A 23,014-nucleotide genomic window follows, 5' to 3' on the forward strand; every position below is an offset into this window, starting at 1 on the left:
TCTTAAGGATGAGGCACTTGTGAATACAACTGGAGCAGATGTGAACAGCTAACATATCCACTCTTTATGCTATTAATTTATGCTTAGAATATTTTAAGTTTTTGAAAAAAAGTGAATTAATAGAAAATGAAATCATTATTATTTTTTTTTTCATTTTATTTATTTAATTACAACAATGGAAAAGAGATAAAATTAAAATTTTTGAGTTTTGCTAGCTAAAAAACGCTTATAACTTTTTTCCTAGTGGATTTAGGTTATTGGACCTTGGGTGCCCTGACAATTTTTTTGTTAGGAGTGTTTTTTTAAGACCTTTCCAACCATATCAAATTCGAAAAAATTGGACCATCCGTTCTTGTAGAAAGAGCCATTTAAGACGAAAATGCGCTTTTTTTAATATCTCCGTCTAATTAGCGTTCAATTTAAAAAAATTTTATTGATGACCCTAAAACTCGGCAATAGCTACCGAACAAAAAAAAGAATGAAGAAAATCGGTTCACAAACAGAGGAGAAATCGGTACTGAAAGAAAACGGTTTGCCTATTAATATATAAAGATAACAAAATCATAGCTTCAAAACATATTGAAGTTTTATTGAAGAATTCAGAAACTACTTCTTCGCAAATTTCAAAGCAGTTGTTGATTTGTTTTAAAACATTTTGAAGTACAAGCCATTTATTAATTCTATGATTTTGCCAATTTCTACTAAATATTTATTTCATTTTGCATTTTTTATAAGCAGAAAAATAAATCTATAATCTTTTATTTCGGAAATAGCTTCTTGGATCGAAATGACTTTTGTAAGCACCTTTCCAGGCATTTCTTTAAAAAGGTTAATTAATGATTGTTTCAAAAAAGAATAGACAAATCGGGATAATACGTTCCTATGAATTCAAAACCAGTGAGTCAAATGTCTTCTACCACTCTGGTCTCTGACTCCAGTATTACTTCTTTAGAAAACAAAAATGCTCTTATTCAAATAAGATTTGTGTCTTTTGTGTTCTTTTAAGTAGATTTAAAAAATGAAATAGTTTTATTAATTTTTCCTTTTGGGAGGGGCCCAGGCCCCCCCCCCCTCAAATCTGCTGCTGGCAAGAATATACACTTATTCCTCTTCTGAAGATTAAAATAAAAACTTTTGTTTTCAATAAACAACGCCAAACCACGCTTCACTCCTATCCCCTTCGGGTCAGGTTCTATTGTAACCCAGGGACTGAATCTTGACGTCGATGCATGCTCCTCCTCTTTCTGTGTCACATGAGCTTTGTTTTGTTTTAAGCTAATTTTAGGTCGTAATTTTGAAGAATCCAAGTCAGTTTTTTAAAAACTGAGTTGATTTTTGTGAGTTTTATGCAGCAGACTATTCAAATCAATCAGCGTTCCGCGATTACCCGACCCATGCAGGTTCCTCATTTCTGACTCTGACAAGAGACTTGATCCATCTGCAGGTTGGCGACAGGAAGTGTGGAAAAAAGTTCCCTGACTTTTACCTGATTTCCCTGATTAAGTTCACCAAATTTCCCTGATTTACGTTACCAATGATAATGGTTTTCTTTCTTTGCTCTACTTGAAATCCACTGTATGTTTGTATAAAATGCAGTATTTTAAGCGTTTTAAGTTGTGTAAAGTTGTTGAACTAAAGATGTATTTTAAAAAGATGCTGCTTTTTTAATAAAATGGTTTTTAAAACATATCGTCAATTTTTTTGGGGGCAAAAACCCCTTACAAAACAGTATATTAAATTTTTCTACATGGAAAGATTATAGAAAAATTTTAAAAAAAACTTTACTTCCAGAAACCACTTAGCATAAGAATTTTAAGAAACTATTAAAATCACTCTTAAAAACATATGTGTATTTATGATAGAACTAAAAAGTAATTGAAATTATTTTGAACTAAATTTTCAAACTGTATAATAATTGCTGCAAGAATAACAAGCAATAGTGAAAGAATAGAAGTAATGTCGTTATTCTTAGATAACTAATTGACATATTTATGCAAAACAGATGAAACCATTTGACATCCATTCATAGGGAGCTTTTCTCTCATCAATAACATAGGTTTTAATGAATGAATACAGCATTTTAACAATAAAAAAATAAAGATATTTACTTAAGTACACAAGTTAACTATTTCAAATGATTTCAGTATGTAACGAAAAAAATCTTAGATTGCTTTTATAACAAATAACTTTGAAATGCAAGAAAAAAAAGAAAAAAAAAAGCAATTAGTTAATTTCAAAATATATTAAAGAAGAATACAACTTGGTTATAAAATATAAGAATCACACACACACTCTTTAGTCTGAAGAAAAGAAAACCTTTATAATATGCGGTTACAACAAGTAGTATAAAGGCAAAAAAACAAAGTTTTTTTTTACTGAAAGTTCAATTTTAGCAATTAAATTAAAAACGCGAAGAAGTAATAACTTTTAAGCTTTTATAGTATTAATTCAAAAACCAAAGATTTCTTCTTGAAATCGTGATTACAGTCCGTTAAGTCAAGACAATGGTATAAAGACAAAGGAGCTAAGGCATTAATGAGGGCTTTCTCTTTGCCTGTATGGTTGTTTATTTTACGTAGCATTGAAAGCATAAAAAGAAATTTCAAGCTAGGTAAAATAAACAACCTAACAGACACAGAAGCAATCTTAGGAAGTTCATCCTGTGGTTAATAAGTAAGATTCAATACTTTGATGTTGAGGAAAAAAGATGCACAAATATGCGGCAGTGTATAATCACACCTCATTAATTTTACTTTTTTTTTTAACAGATAATTGGCGGAAAATGCGTAGGGAATTAGAGTACTTGATTTTGTAAAGCAAAAAAAAAAATTTTTTTTTCTTCATAAAATCAATTTTCCCTGATTTTTTGTTATTTTTTCAAAATTTCCTGATATTTCCCTGACTTTTCCCTGATTAATAAAGTTCCCTGACTTTTCCCTGATCTCCCTGATCTGTCGCCACCCTGATCTGGGAGGTGACAGTCAAAGTAGAATTGAAAATTTTTGAAAAATATAAATTCTTCAATTAAGAAAATTTCCCCCAATAGCTTCAGCTGCGAGACATCTTCTGGAGGAAGGAAGATACCAAATTAGATTTAAGAGTTTTTTTTACCTCGCGCAACACCACTCGTCTTTTGTACATTAGCCAACTAAAAATTTTGCTAACACAAAAATGCAGTTTCTAAAAACTGAATGAATTTCAGGTTTTTATGTTTACATAGGACTTTAACACCTTTTTTTTTTGTAGAGGGCCGGGGGGGGGGACACCACAAATTATCGCCCAGGGTGTCACTCATGCTAGGTATGCCACTGATAGATATATATTCTTCTTAAAGAGCTACAGAAATTGCTCACATGTGACCCTCTACCTTCCTTAAATCTTCTATAATATTTTTACATTTCACAGTTTTTTTTCATCACATTCTGATGATTTGACCTAGGCAAAGTTATCCTGTTAAATAGAAATAGTATCACATTACATTTTTCTCATTAGCTTACAATTGAAAAAGAAAAAATCTTTAACATTATTACAGTACCCGCCACTAATAAAATCACTGGATTATAAAATCAGCCCCTTCTTAAAATCAAATATGGAAAAACAGAATCATTGCCATACCAAAACATGTTAAAACCATCCTTGAATTAAATTACTCTCCCAGTTTTATAAAATCAAAATTTTGGACATCATACACAAAAAATTGATAAAGAAGCATCAAAAAGTGAAAGAATTGGTTTCAGAAGATGAGGAAATCTCAGCACCAAATTTGCCTCTTCAGGGGATGCTAGAAAAGCGCTTGATATACGATGCACTTCAGAGCAAAGAAAATATAATGTTGAACGTTAGAAAACATTTAGTAAACTCTCAAACGATATTGAATCTTAACTCTCCAATTCTGTTAACCAAACCGCAATACGCTAATATTTAAAGACCCTTGAGTAAAAATATAAAAAATCCTTATGTTTAGTTAAAATGACAACTATATATTGAAATACTTAAAACAAAAATAAATGATATAATTCATTTCGTTTTTTTGAACTTCAAAACCTTTCTTTTTAATGTAGGTATGTCAGTTTTTAAAATCAGCCGCTTTATAAAATCAAACGTCCTGAGAACAAATGTGATTTTAATAAGCGGCGGTCACTGTACTTCATTGTTCACAAAATGTACAAAAAGATATAAAAATACAAAATCCTACAGATTTTAACAAAATAGCCTGGAAGTAATTTGCTGAATTATACAAGCAGAAGTATACACACCATGAACTTTAGCTTCAAGTACTTTATTCTTTCTTCCAATTGATACGAGCTTTGTATGATACATATAGTCTGAGCAAATGAAACAGTACACTCCACCATACAAAAGTTCGACAGCTGTAAGAAAAAATGTAAAGCATTTTTTACTAAGTATAAAATTAAAATATCACTCAAAATCAAGACTAACCTTTATGGAGCAGTAAAGGAGTAATTATGGTAGCCCTATTTATTAAAAGTTTATACCTTAACTTTTATACAATATTAAATGCAAACAAATACTCATCAAATTACTAACTTTAACTCTTTTGAACTAATTTTTGATTTAAAAATGGCGCACAGACCGAAATACTAGGAGAATGGGATGCAGAACTTTATCACAATAAATGAGGTGTAGAAGACATTTTTTGGCACTTATAATCTTTCAAAAATTCAGTTTAAACACTTTAAAACACAAGTCTTTTTCGGAAAAACTGGAAAAAAATTATTGAGTTTTCTTTTGATAAACAAGAATATGTAGGTATAGTGTGAGTTTTTGCAATTCTAGTTTTGAGGAGTGACTATGAAGTGGGGTGGAAGTAATAAAACAAATGATTATGCAAAGCATAAACAATTTGATCACAGGTTTATTTTGAAATTCATAATAATAAAATGAAATTTGATCATAGTGTCATACTTACAAGTGTTAGAATGGCTAAAACTTCAATGAAATGAATATATTACCTTTTTTCATACAACTGCTTTATTGCAAAGATTTCCCAACAAACTTATTGTTAATAATCAAAACTTGACCTAATAACTTGGGCATCAAAATGCACCATATGGTTTACCAAAAAAAAAAAAAAGATTACATAGTGGTGAAATAAGTTTTCAGGTAAACTAGCCTATCTATTTTTACTAGAAGGCATCTCAAACGGATTTTAGATTAATTTTTTTTACTTGATAATTTCTTTTCAAAATAAAAATTGGTGTTAAATCACATGTTTAAGGTCTATGAAAAAGTAATTGGTTGTGCACTTACAAGGAGACGGCACGACCGTGGGGTTGGAGATTTGAGTCAATTTTTTTTTGTGGTGAAAGAGGACCCCTAGTACCTTATGTGGTTAAAGTAATACGATGCAATACTCAGAAAATTACAAGAAAAATCGATTTAAAGTCGCCATGGAGTCTCTTCGGCGCCTTATGAATTTAAAATGTCCTTTGCTAGCCGAGCCGCCACTAGCCTAGTTGGTTAGGGCGCGAGCATGTGCTCCAGAGATAGCACGATCGAATCCCACGCTGGACCTTTTTCTTTTCTCATCTTTTTTTTTTTTTGCTATCACGACAATTAGTGATAACAATTTTCACCCCTATATTACTTTCTGAAGTTTATTTTTGACAAGAACGCAAACTTTTTCATTCACTGAAAAACATTCTTGCTCATTATTCTGTACGGTTTTTTTTGCCTAGTAAAGGTTTTTGACCTGTGGTCCCCTTACGGTTATAAGGGACATCTGCTCATAGGACATTCGGTTTTTTTTTTTTTTTGTTATCACAGCAATTATTGAAATATAATTTCTCTTCCCATCATAATTTTTAAGAATTTATTTACAGTATTTTTTTTAATTATTTTCTTTTTCTTCCGGCAAAACAATTTATATTTTTCATTCTAAAGTATGTGAGGAGGAACATTGAGTTTTTAATGAGAATAACCAAGTCTATAAGGAAAAATTCAATTTTTTAAAAAATGATTATGTACAAAAACCGCAGTGATAGTTATCATAGAAAGAAACAAAGCAATAATTTTTGCGACATCTTGAGCAACAAATGAAAGCGTATTTTTTACAATTGCAGGGAATTTGCAATATATCAGTAGAAAAACATACCTCATTAACATTCACGAAAATACTACGAATAGTTTATAATTTAGACACAAACCAGGCATATTGAATCACGTCTTTGAATATTGGTGACGATAATTGATGGTGAATAACTGAATTAATTTTTACACAATCTTCCTGGGAATTAATTTCTCTATTTTGCTCTAACAACTCGCTGCAATTTTGCAAGCGCTTTATGAAATTTGTGACTTGTCTGTAGAAGTAAACATTAAAAGGTTGCACTAAGGGAGTACATATTGTACACAAATTCTTGGGAATTTCCTCTCCTATTCCAGAAGAGCCAGCAACTTCTTCAGCCAACATTTTTAATTTTGATTGTACGATAACTTTGCATTTAATGGAATAGACACGTAGGTTCACGTTCACCACGAAATAGAAAAAATAACTGCAGTGCAATTCTAACAGGGTCGCAGTCTTATGAGCAGATGTCCCTTTAAGGGGATCACAGGTCAAAAACCTTTACTAGGCAAAACAAACCGTACAGAATAACGAGCAAGAATGTTTTCCAGTGAATGAAAAAGTTTGCGATCTTTGGGAAAATAAATTTTGGTGAAAAGCGTTGTCACTAATTGTTGTGATAGCAAAAAAAAAAAGAAGAGAAAAGAAAAAGGTCCAGCAGAGTGGGATTCGATCGTTCTTTCTCTGGAGCACAATATCGCGCCTTAACCAACTAGGCTAGCTGCGGCTCGTCCAGCGACTGACATTTTAAACTCATAAGGCGCCTAGGAGACTCAATAGCGACTTTAAATTGAATTTTCTCATAATTTTCTGAGTATTGCGTTGTATTAATATAACCACGTAATGTACTAGGGGTCCTCTTTCACCACAAAAAAAATTGACGCAAATCTCCGACCCCACGGTTGTGCCGTCTCCTTGTTATATGAAGAATTCAATACAGAAGTACTGCACTACTACAATTCTTCTTAACTGAAGAAAACAAAATGACTGTAAGTAGTAGCTTAACTAGTTTGATGAGGTAACTGATTCCGCTTAAAACCTCACTCCAATTAGAATAATTTCCCCTTACAACTACACTTTGTTTCCTTCCAGTCAGCCAGTTTTTTACCCAAATGAAAGTTTTCCCTCCTATTCCTATATCAGCTAATTTGCTAAGTAGAGCAACATGTGGTACCTTATCGAAAGCTTTTTTAAAATCAGTGTAAACAACATCTACAGGCTTCTTATTAAAGGCAGGCTTACAGGCTTCTTATTAAGACACAAAAAATAGATAGCAGCAAATGCAAAAAAGCCAAATTTAATTTAATAGCAATAATTAATACATATGCTTTTAAAAAATTAATTATAGCAATAATTGATTATTGCTTTCAATAATTAAAAATTTAAAAGCCAAATACATAAATTTCAGAGCAAATTATTAACATAAAAACATAGTTTTGGAGAAAAGCAAATACAAAAGTACCTTATAAAGCCAAATACAAAAAACATCAGAGCAAATTATTAACATAAAAATATTGTTTAAGACAGTAATTTATCAACAGAGTGGTTCTTCATATTTAAACAAGAAAAACATTTTTTTTGAACCTAGAACTCAAATTTCTCATTTCAGTAGTATCAGTGGTGAACTGAGTCAAAAATGTGAAGAAAAAAAAACACTTGACCGGCCCCGTGTCCTGTTTTTGTAATCCCCCCCCCCTCCCATTTATCAAGCTCAACTAATAAATTAAACTTCACTAACTTCCTATCAGAGTAGTAGATAATCTTCAACACCCTGGGACAACTTTTGTGCCCAGTAAAGTACAGGGGTTTTTTGAGGGGCAACGAACCAGTAAAAAGTCTTCCCCCCTCCGTTCATACAATTTTAAGCTTTGTGTGTGTGTGTCCCTGTTTGTTCCCTCTGTGCCTCTTCTGAAATCCGCTACTGGGGGTGTATGAAATTGGTGGTCCCTTAATTGTTTCAAACATATCTTAAAATACAGAGAAAGAGAATGTCTTCAGTTTCTCGTTTAAGATCTAAGTATTGACAATATGAACCTAATCGTAAGGATAATATTCACACAAAAATAGGTGTTGGGACGCGAGGGCTTCTCCCCTGGAACTTTTTTGAATTTGCTCTTCAAAATGCATTTTAAATGATTTTTGATAATATTTGGAGTAGAAGAGGCTAGGGGCATTTTTCAAAATCAAAACGTTAAAATTCAATTGTTATCTGCAATTATGTGAATAAAACGGGGCTTCGGGGCTCTCCACCGGAATTTTTTTGAAATTTTAGTTCCAGGGCTCCGAAACCCAGGGCTGCGGAGTTGTGTGAAAAATGGCAGACTCTGACTCCTGGATTTTGAAACGTCCAATTCTGGCTTTTTTATTTATTTATATTTTTTTTGAAATCCTCCCCTCCCCTTATGGGAAGGGGGAAAAACCCCTAAACAGAGATTGCAATATTAATTCCTTTTTATGAAATTTTCGCATTGTATTTTACTGTAAACCAAAAATGCATACAACGCTAGAAATTCAATTTGAAAATCAAATTATCCAATAGTTTCGATTTCTAAAGTGCGTTAAAGTTAATTTGCTTCCCTTTAATGTTTAACAAATAGATGTTGATCAAATCCTGTGCTTTCAATTTTTGAATGCTGTAACTTTAGAGGAAAAAAAAAACTTGGTTGTTAAAAAAAAAATTTCTTGTGAGGGGTCGGTCCCCCCCCCTCCTCCCGGGTGACAACCATTTGGTGGGTAACACCTCAACTTAATTTCAGAGTTTATTAAAATTGAAATACTTTAATTCTGAAAAACTTTCCCAATAATAAATCAAATTTCATCTTAAGCATTTCAACAAAAATATTGCACTATATTGCGAGGACAGGTCGGATACATGTACGTCTGGAGCAAAGTTTACACAAAATGCGTTGGTATGCAGCTTTGTATGAATAGCTTTTATTACACCTTCATTTCTTGGCTCAATTTTTAATTTTAATTTGATTGGCAGCTTTAGAATTAATAACTGTAGTTAACCCTAAAATCTTCATATTATTCATTATTCTAGGTTGAGTTTTGTAACCAAATAAATTGTGTGCTAATTTTAATTTGTACTTTTTAGTGATAACCAAGCTTTCTTAGATAAAGTCTTTAGATTTTAAAAATATATATATATTTTATCGAATTTTTTGGATTTGCGCTTTCGTACCAACACTTACTTGAATTTACCAAGCACCCTCAGAAGTTTCTCGACTTGCTCAAGAGATACATACATCCCTTTTACTATTTTATAACTGAGATCGAGGTAAAAAATATATTATTTTTATTTGAAAGTGATTACTTCGAAAATATTAGGCAACAAAACTGTTTGCTGAGAGTTGCTATCAGTTCAATAATGTTAAAAAATGAGCAAACTAGGAGACGGCATAAGTAGCTGTACAGAAAGTTCGATAAACAATCAAGTCAGCTGGTTGCCACAATAACAGTTATTTTCTTATTAGTAGGCCTTTATACAAGTAATCAAATTTATTGATAGTCAGTTTTTTCTAATGCAAGAGGAGTAAGTGAAAATTAAAGAAACCCGGAGTCGGCATGTTTTCGAACGACTTCAACTCTGACTCCTTTACCCCAAAAACAGTCCAACTCAAACTCCACAGCCCTGCCTAAAATGCAATTTTAGATGATCTTTGGTGATAGTATAGGAAGGAGATATTCAAGGGAAAACGCTCCGAAATTTTTCATAGTTGTAGTCTTGAAAATGCATTCCTTTTGTAATGTTAGTGGCTGAAGATGTTCGTTGATGCTCCGAGACCTATTTCGAAATTGAAACTTTAAAGATGCAATTATGGATTATATCTGATTATTTTAGAAAGGGTAAGGGGTTCGCCTCCGAAACTGTAAAGGTAAGAACGCAGTTAGATTATCTGCGGTGATGTTAGGGGAGGAGAGTTTCAGAGACCCAATCTCGGGAATTTTTTGAACGTAATTCGTTTTTTGTCATAAAAACCTGACTGTAGACTAACTTTGGTAACATTAAAAGGACCGGCAATTTTTCAAAATTGAAATCTTAAAAGCAGGATTGTCGACCCTATTTGTAACGTTAAGAAGACGGGCATTTTTTCCGAATCTGAATCTCTAAAAACGTAATTTTAGTTGACTTTCAAGGATGTTAGTAAAAGGAGTTCTCTGGATCTCTCCTCCGAAACCTTTCGAAAAATTCAAACCCTTTAAACAAAATTTAAGATGATCTTTAATGATTTTAGAGTGAGTAATAGGATTGTTCTCCAAGAAAATGTTAGAGGTTAGCTCCTAACACACAGTTTTTAGACGATTATTGGTAATGTTAGTGGGCAGAGAGGTTCGGAGGCTTTCCTTTGGAAATGTTCCAAAATTGAAATTCCAGGAGATAATTGTAGATTATCTTCGATAATATTAGGCAGTTCGGGAGCTAATCTCAAAAATCTTTTCAAAATTGAAATCCTAAAAACGACCATCTTCGGTGATATGAGGGGGAAGGGAGGTTCGGGAATCTCTGGAATTTTTAGACATTTAAGTCCTAAAACTGAAATTTTTAAGTGATCTATAATAATGGGGTGGCGCGGTTTCTCGAATATTTGAGTGGGAGCTCCCTGGAAGCTTTTTGAAATTGAAGTCCTGAGTAAGTAATTTTAGGTCATCTTTGATCACAGTCCGCGATGGGATGGGGTTAAGTAACTCTTCTCTGGAATTCTTTCAAAATCAAAATTTAAAAAACACGCTTCTCGGCTACCTTTGGTGGCCGAAAGCGAAAGGATAAGGTTCAGAGACTTCTCTCCCTTCCGCTTTCATCTCTTTTTTACGTTTTGGTAAAAATGTAGTGGAAAACGATTCTTCAGTTTTCTTTTCTACACCCATTTCAGTGCTTTGATTTTTCGATAATGAAGTTTTAAATTTCCAGCCTCAGATTTTATTTGTGTGAAATTCAAGAAATTGGGGGCCCAAAGAAAAAACTTTTAACATTTTGGAGTGATGTGTATTTTTTTTTTCACTTAATTTTAATTTAAATATTATGCCTCCTGAACCTCAGGATAAAGTTTTGGTTTACTTTCACTTTGAAAAATTCAAATCTTGCTTACAGTATTTTAACTTGTTTTCAACTTAAAACATATTACGGCGGCCAATATAATGCTATCATGTTTATTTATCTATTCACTTTTTTATTAAAGTGAATCTTGTAATACGATGATTTGTACGATGCCCTAAATTTTCTTTTTTGTTCAGAAATGTTTGCAACGTACACTTTGGCGGATCTCAGTTAGGTAAATTATAATACAGGATCTTGGACGTTTCTCAATAATATGCAAAGATTTCATTTTCTTTTTAAATTTGGCAGAAAAAATGCTTTTTGTCACTTTTATTCTTTAGTTCATTGATTGTTACTATTCCAATTTTTAAAATCTGCAAAGGTTTTCTTTTTTTCTCCTTTTGCTTTTTTTTATCACTTTCAGAAATTGGTGCTTTCATTTATGAAAAACGGGTGGATGTTGGTGATGGCCCTTAGCGCTCCTTCAAAAAAGTTTTGAAATCAAGGTCCTTACAAAACATTAGATCATCTTTAATAAAGTGAAGACAGGGTGTGCGGTGGTTCGCCCCCAGAAAGCTTTCGAAATCTTAAGTTCTAACATTGCATTTGAAGGCCATTTTTGCTGACTCTAGACAAAGGGCTACGTTTTGAAACTTTCCTATGGAAATTTTTCGCAGTTGAAGTCTTAAATGGCATGCTATCTTTGATAACTTTAGAGGAACAGATGGTGTTCCAGGACTCTCTACTGGAAAGTTTTCGAAATTGCTAAAACAAAATTGTAGACAAATTTTTTTTTTTAATTTCGGGGGCGGGCTGAAGTTAGGGTGGTTCCTGTAGTAAGTTTCCGAAATGAAAGTCCAATATGCTAAATTTTAAACAATCGTTTATGATGTGGGGCGTCCAGGTGCTATCCACTGAATTGTTTTGGAATTGAAGAACTTTAAATGAATTTTTTTTTAATCTTTAATAATGCTGGGGTAAGTGGGGAATTTATATCTCTTGTATCCAAAAGGTGGTTGCTGCTGATTTTAGTTGAAAAATTGATTTTTTGATTGTTTGTTTTTCTCAGGGTTCATACCCTTTAGGCAGAAAAAAATTCAAGCACTTTTCAAGTACTTTTCAAGGTAAAAAATTTTGTTTTCAAGGCAATATCATAAATTTGTACTAAAAATATTGTATGCAGATTTCATTTACTACAAACGCATAGAAATAAGGCAATAATACAAAAAAGTATAGGAAAACAAAATTGCTTTTTCTACAACGAGAGACGCTTTGATGAAAGATCTACTGCGTTGAAAGTTTTTCTGAAAATGTTTGAAAAGTTTGGTCATAAAGAGAAGCAGATACCAAGAGGTTTGATTTTGAGGTTTTTCAAAGGCTGCAGCAGTCAGAGGTTTGTATATTTTCTAGAATCAGCAAATTAATACTTTAAAAAAAAACCTTTCATAAGTGCTTTTAACTTTTATGGGAAGAAACTAAAATACCCATGTTCAATGGCATTGCCAGAGAGGAGTTTTTGAAGTCACTCCTCCCCCCCCCCCCCTGGTTTCAACATTTATTTCCAATATCTATACAGTGGTTTATTACAATATAAGGGCGGTTAGGACAAAAACACTACCCAGAAAGTTATTTCAGTTTGCACTATTAAGTTCTAAAAATATTAGGTTTGCAAATCATTTATAAGTATGCAAATCAATTATTCGTATGTATTTATTAGCTGTTCAGCCAATAAGGCATTTCAACTGTCCTCGAGTAAATTTAAAAATTAGGAAGTAAGAAAAGTTTATGAAAGTCCACAGTCCAGTCTCTACACCTCAAAATATACAAAACCAGCTTAAGCAGTGATAAATACTCTGAATGCAAACTTGAGCCTATTCCGCTTTCATTGATTAACTTGCAATAGACAATAAATGTGCAAGTTCAGATTTATAGAGCCATATTTCGAAATTGAAAAGGTTCACAATAAGTTGACATATATTATGACAAAAGTAGTTTTATTTTGGGAAAAAATGGGTTATTGTTGAAATTAGAATTTAAATTTAGAAAGGCAATAATGTTCAGGTGTAATTGTGATTTGTGAGTTCATAAAAAAATTACCTGAAAGTTTCAAAGAGCAAAATGGGGCGAGGGGGGGGGGGGAATAATTTTTAAAACTAAGACCCCTATTACTTGAATATACATATGTACAACAATAACTTTTGCTATGCATACAATTCATAAAATAGTTTATTAAGTCAAAATATTCTGCATAGAAATACAATGCCCAGTGCCTGTTGATAACCAGCAACAGGTACTGGGCCTAGCTAGGCTGGTACTGGTCAATTTATTAGATCCAAATGAAGATGAATGACCCTCCTTAAGCTATCTACCCCTTTGCTGATTAAAGCCTCTTTCAGTAAGCTCCAAGTACCCACAACCTTAATAAAGTAGTAATTTTGAACATTTGAGGAAAAGGGGAAAATTCTAGATATAGGGAGGTAAAAGCATAAAAACGAACACTACTGGATTTCAAGTGAATAATCATTACACAACCACCCCTGTTATACACCTTATTTATTTTAGCAGACATAAAAAATGATGTACTTATAAATAAAATTGTATAAATCAACTTTATATTTAAAATACAAACTTTAAGTTAATTTGTTAGGTGCTCAACTGCTGAAATTAAAATTTTTTTTTAAAAAATCTGTTATGACCAAAAATTAGGTAAAGATAATCATTCAAAATTGCAAAAATAAATAAGCAAATAATTAAACAAGACCAAGGTAATAAATTCTTTAACTCTTTAGTTATTAAAATAAAATAAGCTAATCTGATGTAGCAGTGTCAAAATAACTACTAATTGCCAAAAATATAAAATATTTACAAAATGCAAAAGGATTGAAATCTCAAACAAGGGAAGCAAATTTTCGCGAATTAAGTTTAATGTTGTCATGTTTCCCATAAAATAAACTTATATTTTACTGAAATTAAACATAAAATATGCTAATCTACGGTAGCAAATACGAAAATAACATCCGATTAGTGAATATATTTAAATATTTGCAAGATTCAAAAAGATTGAAATTTCAAACACGAGAAGCAATTTTTCGCAAAGTCTGAGTTTGTTCGACGTGGCATGTTTCCCATGAAATAAATTTATTTGTTTTTTATTAAAATTAAACAAAAAATATACTAATCTAAGGTAGCATATGCGAAACTAACATTTGATTAGCCAAAATATTTAAATATTTGCAGGATGCAAAAAGATTGAAATTTCAAACACAAGAGCAATTTTCCGCGAAACCCGAGTAAGTTCAATGTTGTCATGGTTTCCAAATTAATTTCTTTGTTAATTAATGAAATTAAACAAAAAATAAACTAATCTAAGGTACCATATGCCAAAATATCTTTCGGTTGTAAAAAACATCAAAATATTTACAAGATGCAAAAGGATCGAAATCCCAAACACGGAAGCAATTTTTCGCGATGTTGCATACTGAGCACATGTTCAGAAAATTGCAGTGGTGAAATACTTTTTTAAAACTTCTAAGCACAATTCGTTGATTTTTGAGAGAATATAAGCACTAAGAAACTTTTTCAAGGTTTTAAAACTTTTTCAAGGTTTTCAAGCACTTGAAAATGAACTTTTTTTTTTCAAGCACTTTTCAAGGTTTTTCAAGGTCGTACGAACCCTGTCTTTTTTTATAAGTTTGGGAAAACTATTTTTAATCATATCTTCAATTTTGCTTCCAAAGTGTGCAGCTCCGTGGGGGGGGGGGGGCTCCTCCTAGTGATGCCCCTGGTCATGTTTTGAATTTAAAATAAAATTTGTTGAGTAGTAGTGATATTTGGCACCTTTAAAAAAATAGCGCCTGAAAGGAAAAAGGTATGTGGAAGTGTGAAAAGTGTCATATGAAATGACTAAAAATAAAGACAATCTGACCCTATGAAAAGCTCACACTTAACGTTATTGAGCGCGATATGTTGAAAATGAAAAGTATAATATGTATAACCATTTTGTGCAAGGATGCACTATACTTAATAACAATTCAAAAGAAACTAATTTTAACGAAAAAATCTTCCATTAAAAATTAATGGCTCCTACCTGTAATTTTGTTTCCCAAACTGTTGGGGGGATGTGAGTGGGGGGGGGGTAAATCAGAGCGCCGGGAAGTCTTCATGGGGCTGCTGGCGCCATGAAATTTTCAATTATTTCACCATAATTAGAGAATTATGAAACTGTTGAAATCTTCTGCAGTGTTCCTGAATCATGAAAAACAATAAAGGGCTATTTAATGCAGGTATTCCAGTTTTATTCATTTTTGTCTTTTAGTTATGATTAGTTATATCAGTGGCGAAGCTGGGGAAGGAGCTATGCGTGTGTGTGTGTATGAGGCTGCAGCTTCACTCCCCGCCCACACTTAGTGAGACCAAAGTATTTGCCTTTATTTTGCGTCGTTGGAAGCAACATCAAGAAAATATAAAAAAATTTCAACCTTAGCCTCCCCTCCCCCCCCCCTCTGGGGAATAAAATCCTGTCCTTGTTAGTGTTTCTATTTGCACGAATGTTTTTGCTTTACTTTTCAATACAGTTGGCTCTCTGTTTAACAACATTTAAGGGACCACAAAAAATCGTCCTTAAGTAAAAATAAAATAGAATGCTTTTAAAACTAAAGTGGACCATCTGGGGCCGTGAAAAGCCGTCGTTAAATAGAGTGTCATTAAAAAGAGAGCCAACTGTATTTGCTCTTTTACTGTGTAAAAAGGAAAATAATAACTTTTTAAAAACCTAGATGATTGCCATTTATACTTTGAATTCTTGTTCAGGGTGGCGGCAGGAACTGTGAAAAAAAGTTCCCTGACTTTTCCCTGATTAAGTTAAATAAATTTCCCTGATTTACGTTACAAATGATAATGGTTTCCTTTCTTTGCTCTACTTAAAATCCATTGTATGTTTGTATAAAATGCAGTATTTTAAACGTTTTAAGTTATGTAAAGTTGTTGAACAAAAGATATATTTTAAAAAGATGCTCCTTTTTTAATAAAATGGTTAAAAAAAAGAAAACATATCAAGTCGATGTTTTTGGAAAAAAAACCTTTACAAAACAGTATATTAATTTTTTCTACATGGAAAGATTATAGAAAATTTTAAAAAAATACTTTACTTCCAGAAACCACTTAGCATAAGAATTTCAAGAAACTATTAAAATCACTCTTAAAAACATATGTGTATTTATCATATAACTAAAAAGTAATTGAAGTTATTTTTAACTAAATTTTCAAACAGTATAATAATTGTTGCAAGAATAACAAGTATTAGTTAAAGAATAGAAGTAATGTAGTTATTCTTACGTAACTAATTGACATATTTATGCAAAACAGATGAAACCATTTGACATCCATTCACAGGGAGCTTTTCTCTAATCAAGAACATAGGTTTTAATGAATGAGTACAGCATTTTAACAATAAAAAAATAAAGATATTACTTAAATACACAAGTTAACTCTATTTCAAATGATTTCAGTATGTCACGAAAAAAAAGCTTAGATTTCTTTTGTAACAAACAACTTTGAAATGCAAGGGAAAAAAAAAAATTTGTTAATTTCAAAATATATAAAAGAATACAACTTCGTTATAAAATAAAAGAATCATTTAAGTCTGAAGAAAAGAAAACCTTCATAATCTGCGGCGACAACAAATAGTATAACGACAAAAAACAAACTTTTTTTTATTGAAAGTTCAATTTTAGCAATTAAATTAAAAACATGAAGAAGTAATAACTTTTAAGCTTTTATCAGTATTAATTCAAAAACCAACGATTTCTTCTTGAAATTGTGATTACAGTACGTTAATTTAAGACAATGGAATAAAGGCAAAGGATCTAGGCATTAATGAGGGCTTCTCCTTTGCCTGTATGATCGTTTATTTTACTTAGCATTGAAAGCATGAAAGGAAATTTCAAGCTAGGTAAAATAAACAACCTAACAGACACAGAAGCAATCTTAGGAAGTTCATCCTGTGGTGAAAAAGGAAGATTCAATACTTTGATGTTGAGGAAAAAAGATGCACAAATGTGATGAAGTGTATAATTGCAACTCATTAATTTTACTTTTATACTTCTCAAAATCAGTCCTATTCTTTGGATAATTCAACTTGAAATCAACCTATCAGTATTTTTGCGCTTCCTTTTAAGAAATGAAATGAGTTCTGTATGAAGATTGGATCTTTTTTTCATTTCTTTGTTACATTGTATGAAATAAACAGTTTTCAGCAACATCTAGTATGTCAACTTGATGCATAGCTGCTTCCGTTGGTCGGAAAGCGCCACAATGTTTTTTAGTGTTACAGCCTTCTATACTACAGGGCTCGGGGAGGGCCAGTGGGAGGGGAAGAGATACATTCTGGCTAGAAGCGCTTGATTACTGATTTAAGCCAAACTTTGAAATTAAGCTGTGCGCTTCTTATTTAACAAAGATAAGCATTGTAGGTACTCATTTTATTCAGCATTTTAAGCTTAACAAGATATCTGCCTATATGTATGGCCATTTTCAAAGTTATTTTTGAGATATTGTTTAATTAATGAAAAAACCGGTGTTTTTTGCCACTAATTTGCACGTAACGGCTAAAGCTCACTTAGTAGAAATGGGAAAACTTAGTATGATCATTCCAGACCCATACCGCATAGATTAAAACAATCTCCAGCTTTCCACCAATTACTTCCGTACTCAACCTTTTTTCACTCCCCAACCACTGGCCTAAAAAACACATGTGCACATTTTATTTATAAAATCTTTCTTGCAGTTGTTCATTTATGTGCCTTTTTTGACTGTTTGTCGCAACACATAAGCAAAAGTTTCATTGCACAATGCATGCTTTGCAATTTATTAAAAATCTTTCAAGATTAAAAAATGAAGGCTTTAAAAAGAAATAATGAATAAAAGTAAAAAATCCCAATATTTTTTATTAATCTAAATTTTACTATTTAAAATTGAAAGAATAGAAAAATAAGTTATACCAAAGCAATGTTTTGCTGTTACATGATGTATTCGAATATGCTCAGGATAACAACCGAAATAGGGACATTCCAGGCATGCATGTATGTGTTTCCTCTTATGGCATATTCTACAGTAGCAATCCCTAGCCTGAAAATACAGCAGAGCATCAAAAATAAAATTTGTACACAATACTTCCAATCAACATAAACTGCATAAATAATAATTTAAATCTTAAAGCTTTAAAACTTCTTACTTACAAAAGATACTGATTAATAACATTTCCTTAATATTATTTGGAAAGAAAAAAGAATTGCACGCTATTTGCATGCATTGAACACATATCTTGTATTTTCACATCATCTAATTCGGATGCATTAAAAAATTCATTTGATTTAGGAACACATAAAAAAACATCTTCTAGTCAAAAGTATCGAATAGTACGTAACAAAGTCAAAAACATTCAACTAGGATTTATTGAAAGCAAGATCACTGAAAGTTCTTAGGAAAATATTCGGTACAGATGTGATATACCCCCCCCCCCCCTTGGCGAGGATAGAATTTTTAGCTCATTTCGAAAATCGCCAACGTTGGAGATAAAACTTTTTCCGGTAGCTCTAGTAACCCTGTAGAATATACATGGGAAGTACAGATGTGAACTAATTCTTTTCGCACGTGTGTCCGTGGAGGTAGGTGCACATATGTTCCGCTCTTAGGGGGATTTTAATTTGAAGTATTTTTAAGTTGAATACTCTAAAATAGTTTCAATTTAAACTTTATTTTAGAGTATTCTTCTTATTGTTACTTTTTTCTGTTAATTTAGTTGTGCTTTATAATTTAAAATGAATTCTGTTTGCAGTGTTATTGAAAAATATCAATTGAAATTTATGAATGAGTCATCTTTTAATTTTTCGTCAGGTCGTCCAACCTTTGGACATACCGGAGTGCTAAACAGATTTTTTATTTACAAATTAATTGAAAATAAGGATGTTTTTTTAGAATTTTTGAGGGAAATTGGGTTAATTCAAAATGAAATGTTATGTTCTAGATGTAATTCCGTAATGAAAATTAAAGCAACAAAAAGATGTTCAGATGGGTTTGTGTTTGTTTGCAAAAAGGTTATCGGGGGGAAAGTTAGTGGTAAAGAAACAACAATTAGGTGGGGTTCATGGTTCAGTTTAAGCAAATTAAAATTAGAAGAGATATTTTTGTTGACATATGAAATAATAATAGGAACAAAGAGTGCAGATATTGAAAAGCAATATTTTTTTTTCATCTCATACTTTAGCAGATTGGAGAAATTATATAAACGAAGAAATTTTAAATTATGTAGAATTAAAATCCGAAAAAATAGGGGGGGGGGATGGGAAAATTATTGAAGTAGATGAATCAAAATTTGGAAAGCGGAAATATAATCGGGGTCACGCAGTTGAGGGACAATGGGTTTTTTAGGGGGGTTGAACGGGGTTCGGGCAGAATTTTTTTGGTTGCTGTTGCGGAAAGGGGGAGGGAAACTTTATTTCAAGCCATAAAACAGTGGATATTACCAGGTACTACAGTTTACTCAGATTGTTGGAGGGCTTATGATACATTAGGGGAAGAGGGATACAATCATTTAACAGTGAATCACAAATTGCATTTTGTTGATCCTGTTACTGGCTGCCACACAAACACGATTGAATCCACATGGAGGCACGTAAAAAGTAGTCTACCAGCATATAACAGAGGGGGGGATTTTCAGTGTTATTTAGCGTATTATTTGTTTAAAAAGAATTGTGAGTATAAAAATGAGGACATGTTTATAAAATTTTTAGAAATAGTACGTGACGTTAATTGGGCAGAATATGAAATTAAGCAAAAATAAGGATTTTTTTTTTGTCAAAACTAACACAGTTTAATAATTTTAACGTAATAATAACAATAAAAAAGAGGATAATTTCCGTAAGAGCGGGACATATGTGCACGGCCTGATGCGGGGGTGGATGGAATACAATTTAAAAAAGAAGTAAGTGCACTTACTTTTAAGTATTGTACATAACTGTGACCATACTCCGACTGTAATGTATATTAACAGTCGGAGGGATAACGGACCGAGCGGAGCGAGGTCCTGGCGAGCCCGAGGTCTCATAGTACTTTCGTAATGAGACCGAGGCAGGGCCGGCGAGCCGAGGTCTCATTACGAAAGTACTATGAGACCAAGGGCTCGTATCCCGGAGAAATGATGAAAAAAAAATTAATGCATTAATTTCGACTTGTAATTAATACAATAATTTATTTCATTGTATTTTAATATGTTTACAAAAAACCCCAGCCCTGTACATTTTTGAAGCATATATTTGTGATGTTTTTTGTTGTGCTTTTATGTTGTTTTTATATATATTGTGTTCTGAAGTGCTTTGATCATGTTTTTTTATCTGATTTTTTCCTGTTGGCGCTAAAAAAGCATCGCTAAGAACGATGTATGACATATGTCGTCATACATCGTTTTCTTGGCGACGCTTTCTTGGCGCCAACAGGAAAAACTCGCCAAGGGTGGGGTATATCACATCAGTTCCAAATATTCTGACATTAAGAGTAATAGTTAGACTCCCATACTATAGTATGGGAATCTAACTGTTACTCCCAGAATCACAACCTTCTCAGACTTTGTAATTTTCTGGAAGTTAGATCCTGACTCAAACAGTAGCAAAACTTATTGTATCATGTGATATTTCACTTTTTTATAGGTTTTGCTTAGGCTCAGGCAAAAAAAAAAAAAAAAATTAATAAATAAAAAAATTCCCTTGATCAATTATGCTTTCAGTATTGCTAAAGAGATAAAAGTTGATTCACGAAACCAATATTTAGTGTCAACGAAGCCCATTCTAACGCTCCGCCACTCCTTTCCAAAAAATTTCATGTTGCAGGCAGGTAATTTGCATCAGCAATAAAAAATTTATTATTCATGAAACCTTGCGCCATAGCCATCTTGGGTAAGTCGGATTGCGTTGCAGTGGGATCCGACTGTACTTCCAAAAGGGAAGTTATTTTTTACTGCTTACATTTTTTGCTACATCTTAAAACTTCATCCAGTTTGTAGGTCATAATCTCAAGTTCTTTTCTCTTGATTTCAGTTTGTATTGTTTTAAAATGTCTTTTCCTCTTTAAAGCAGATTATTCAAGTTATCCAGAAAATAATCTCTCAAAGATAAGTGAGCAATAAAATTTTAGGTTGTTATCCACAGCAAAAAGTAGCCCATTCGACTACTTCTCGCGTAACTTTGCAACACTATGCTCATCAAGGAGCACTATTGTAAACAAACTATCCTCCCTCAGCTAATAAGCAAAGCAATATGTGTAAAAGAAAAAAAACTTTTTTTTTCTTATTTTGGCTGCACTGTTATGCATAAAATGACAACGAAACTCTCGTAAAAACTTCGACTCAAAAGGAGTACATTCGAGATATAGAGACAACTTTGTTTTGAAAACAGTAAATTATTTTGGAACCGAATGAAAACTTCGCGATAAAGAAATGTTTGAGTTATAAGACTTCGAGTTATCGAGAGTCGAAAAAAAAATCTCAATTTTAAATTTGCTTACCTTCCTTTTTGGTGCACCTTTAGCAATGCAAGTAATAAAGTATGAATGTATGAGTTGATATGAATCAGTCCCATTTTTGTTTAAAAATTCATTTAGGTGTGCACAATAAACATTCATTACTTGTTTTCGATTCCTCCAAGAAGTTCGCAAGAGAAATATTAAGTGCTATTTGAAGAAAATCTTTCTCCGTCAATTTTGGAATAAATATCCGCTTGTCAAAAATTATTCAAAACATTCTTGAAACATCAAGTATGAACCGCACTCCCGATAAATAAGTCATGCCTTCATGCGCGAGCCTTTGTTTTTCTGCTTGATTTTCGTCCAGTCCAGAACTCAACATGCATTACTCATGCTGCCATCTGGCGGACTCCGGGAGGAGTCCGCCAGAATTCCGGGGAAAATTTTCCGGGAGGTTGACAAAGAGTTTTTATTCAGAACATTTTATAGTGAAAAAACAACAAAATGCGAACAAAAATGCCTAATTTCATTATGTCTCTAAAATCCGGGGTGAGGGGGGGGGGCATGGACGGCATGGGCGGATCTAGAGGCATGGCCCCTTCCAAAGTCTTGTGATTGTAGGAATTTTTTTAAGAAAAAAAATATTATGAGAAGATATCAAAATTTAACACATGTGTTTTGCTGAAAAAGAAGTATAGGCCTTAATTGGGATAGCCCTATCCTGAAAACAAAACATTTATTTCCAAAATTTTTCTCCATCTTTTACATCATTTCTTGATTTCAACTACAGAGACTTGGACGATCTCTAAATGCTGCTGTTCTCAGAGTATATTGTTCACAAGAGAGCCTAAATTTTCGTTTTTATGGCTTTAATTTCGAAACTAGGGGGGAGAACCTCCCTTTTCCCATGCTCTTTCACAAATACCTTGATATGTAGCAAAAAATTGCATTTTAAGTCTTTTATTTGGACAAAATGTCAAAGGAAACTAACTTATCCAGCCCTTCTCACTTAACTTGCTTAAAAGCAACTTAAATGAAATTTTTTGGGACTTCAATTACAAACGATTTTTGATAGGATCCCCTCCCTCCCTAGTTTATACCGTGATGATAGCTTTAAAAGGAGATTTTTTGGAGGCGCTCACGAATCTTCCATCCCTTTCTAAAATATGTATAAATATAGTTAAAAATCGAATTTTTAGAGCCTCAAAGGCAAAATATTTCGAGGAAGGAAGGATTCTAAGCACCTTCACACTTCCTTTAATGTAAGCAAACATTATAGCTAAAGGTGCATTTTTAGGCTGGACAGCTGAAGAGCACCCCTCCTCTTCTAACTTCTCAATGTATAATGACAAAATATTTTGGTTTCTAAGCTTTAT

At 32.5% G+C, this 23,014-nt stretch overlaps 1 protein-coding gene across 3 annotated transcripts in view; it reads right to left on the reverse strand.

Annotated features, from left to right (window-relative positions):
* Positions 1 to 21,960, reverse strand: part of LOC129231397 (ubiquitin carboxyl-terminal hydrolase 22-like) — a 106,417-nt gene extending 84,457 nt beyond the window's left edge. For all 3 annotated transcript variants that reach the window (XM_054865702.1, XM_054865700.1, XM_054865701.1), the window contains exons 1-3: positions 21,681 to 21,960; positions 18,125 to 18,251; positions 4,257 to 4,370 (exon numbers count right to left, since the gene is read on the reverse strand). In XM_054865702.1, the coding sequence (XP_054721677.1) occupies positions 4,257 to 4,370; positions 18,125 to 18,251; positions 21,681 to 21,797 (358 nt within the window). In that variant the 5' untranslated portion in view covers positions 21,798 to 21,960. The remainder of the gene's footprint in view (positions 1 to 4,256; positions 4,371 to 18,124; positions 18,252 to 21,680) is intronic.
* Positions 21,961 to 23,014: the final 1,054 nt, after the last annotated feature.

Source organism: Uloborus diversus, chromosome 10, assembly GCF_026930045.1.
Source record: "Uloborus diversus isolate 005 chromosome 10, Udiv.v.3.1, whole genome shotgun sequence".
Taxonomy (NCBI): domain Eukaryota; kingdom Metazoa; phylum Arthropoda; class Arachnida; order Araneae; family Uloboridae; genus Uloborus; species Uloborus diversus.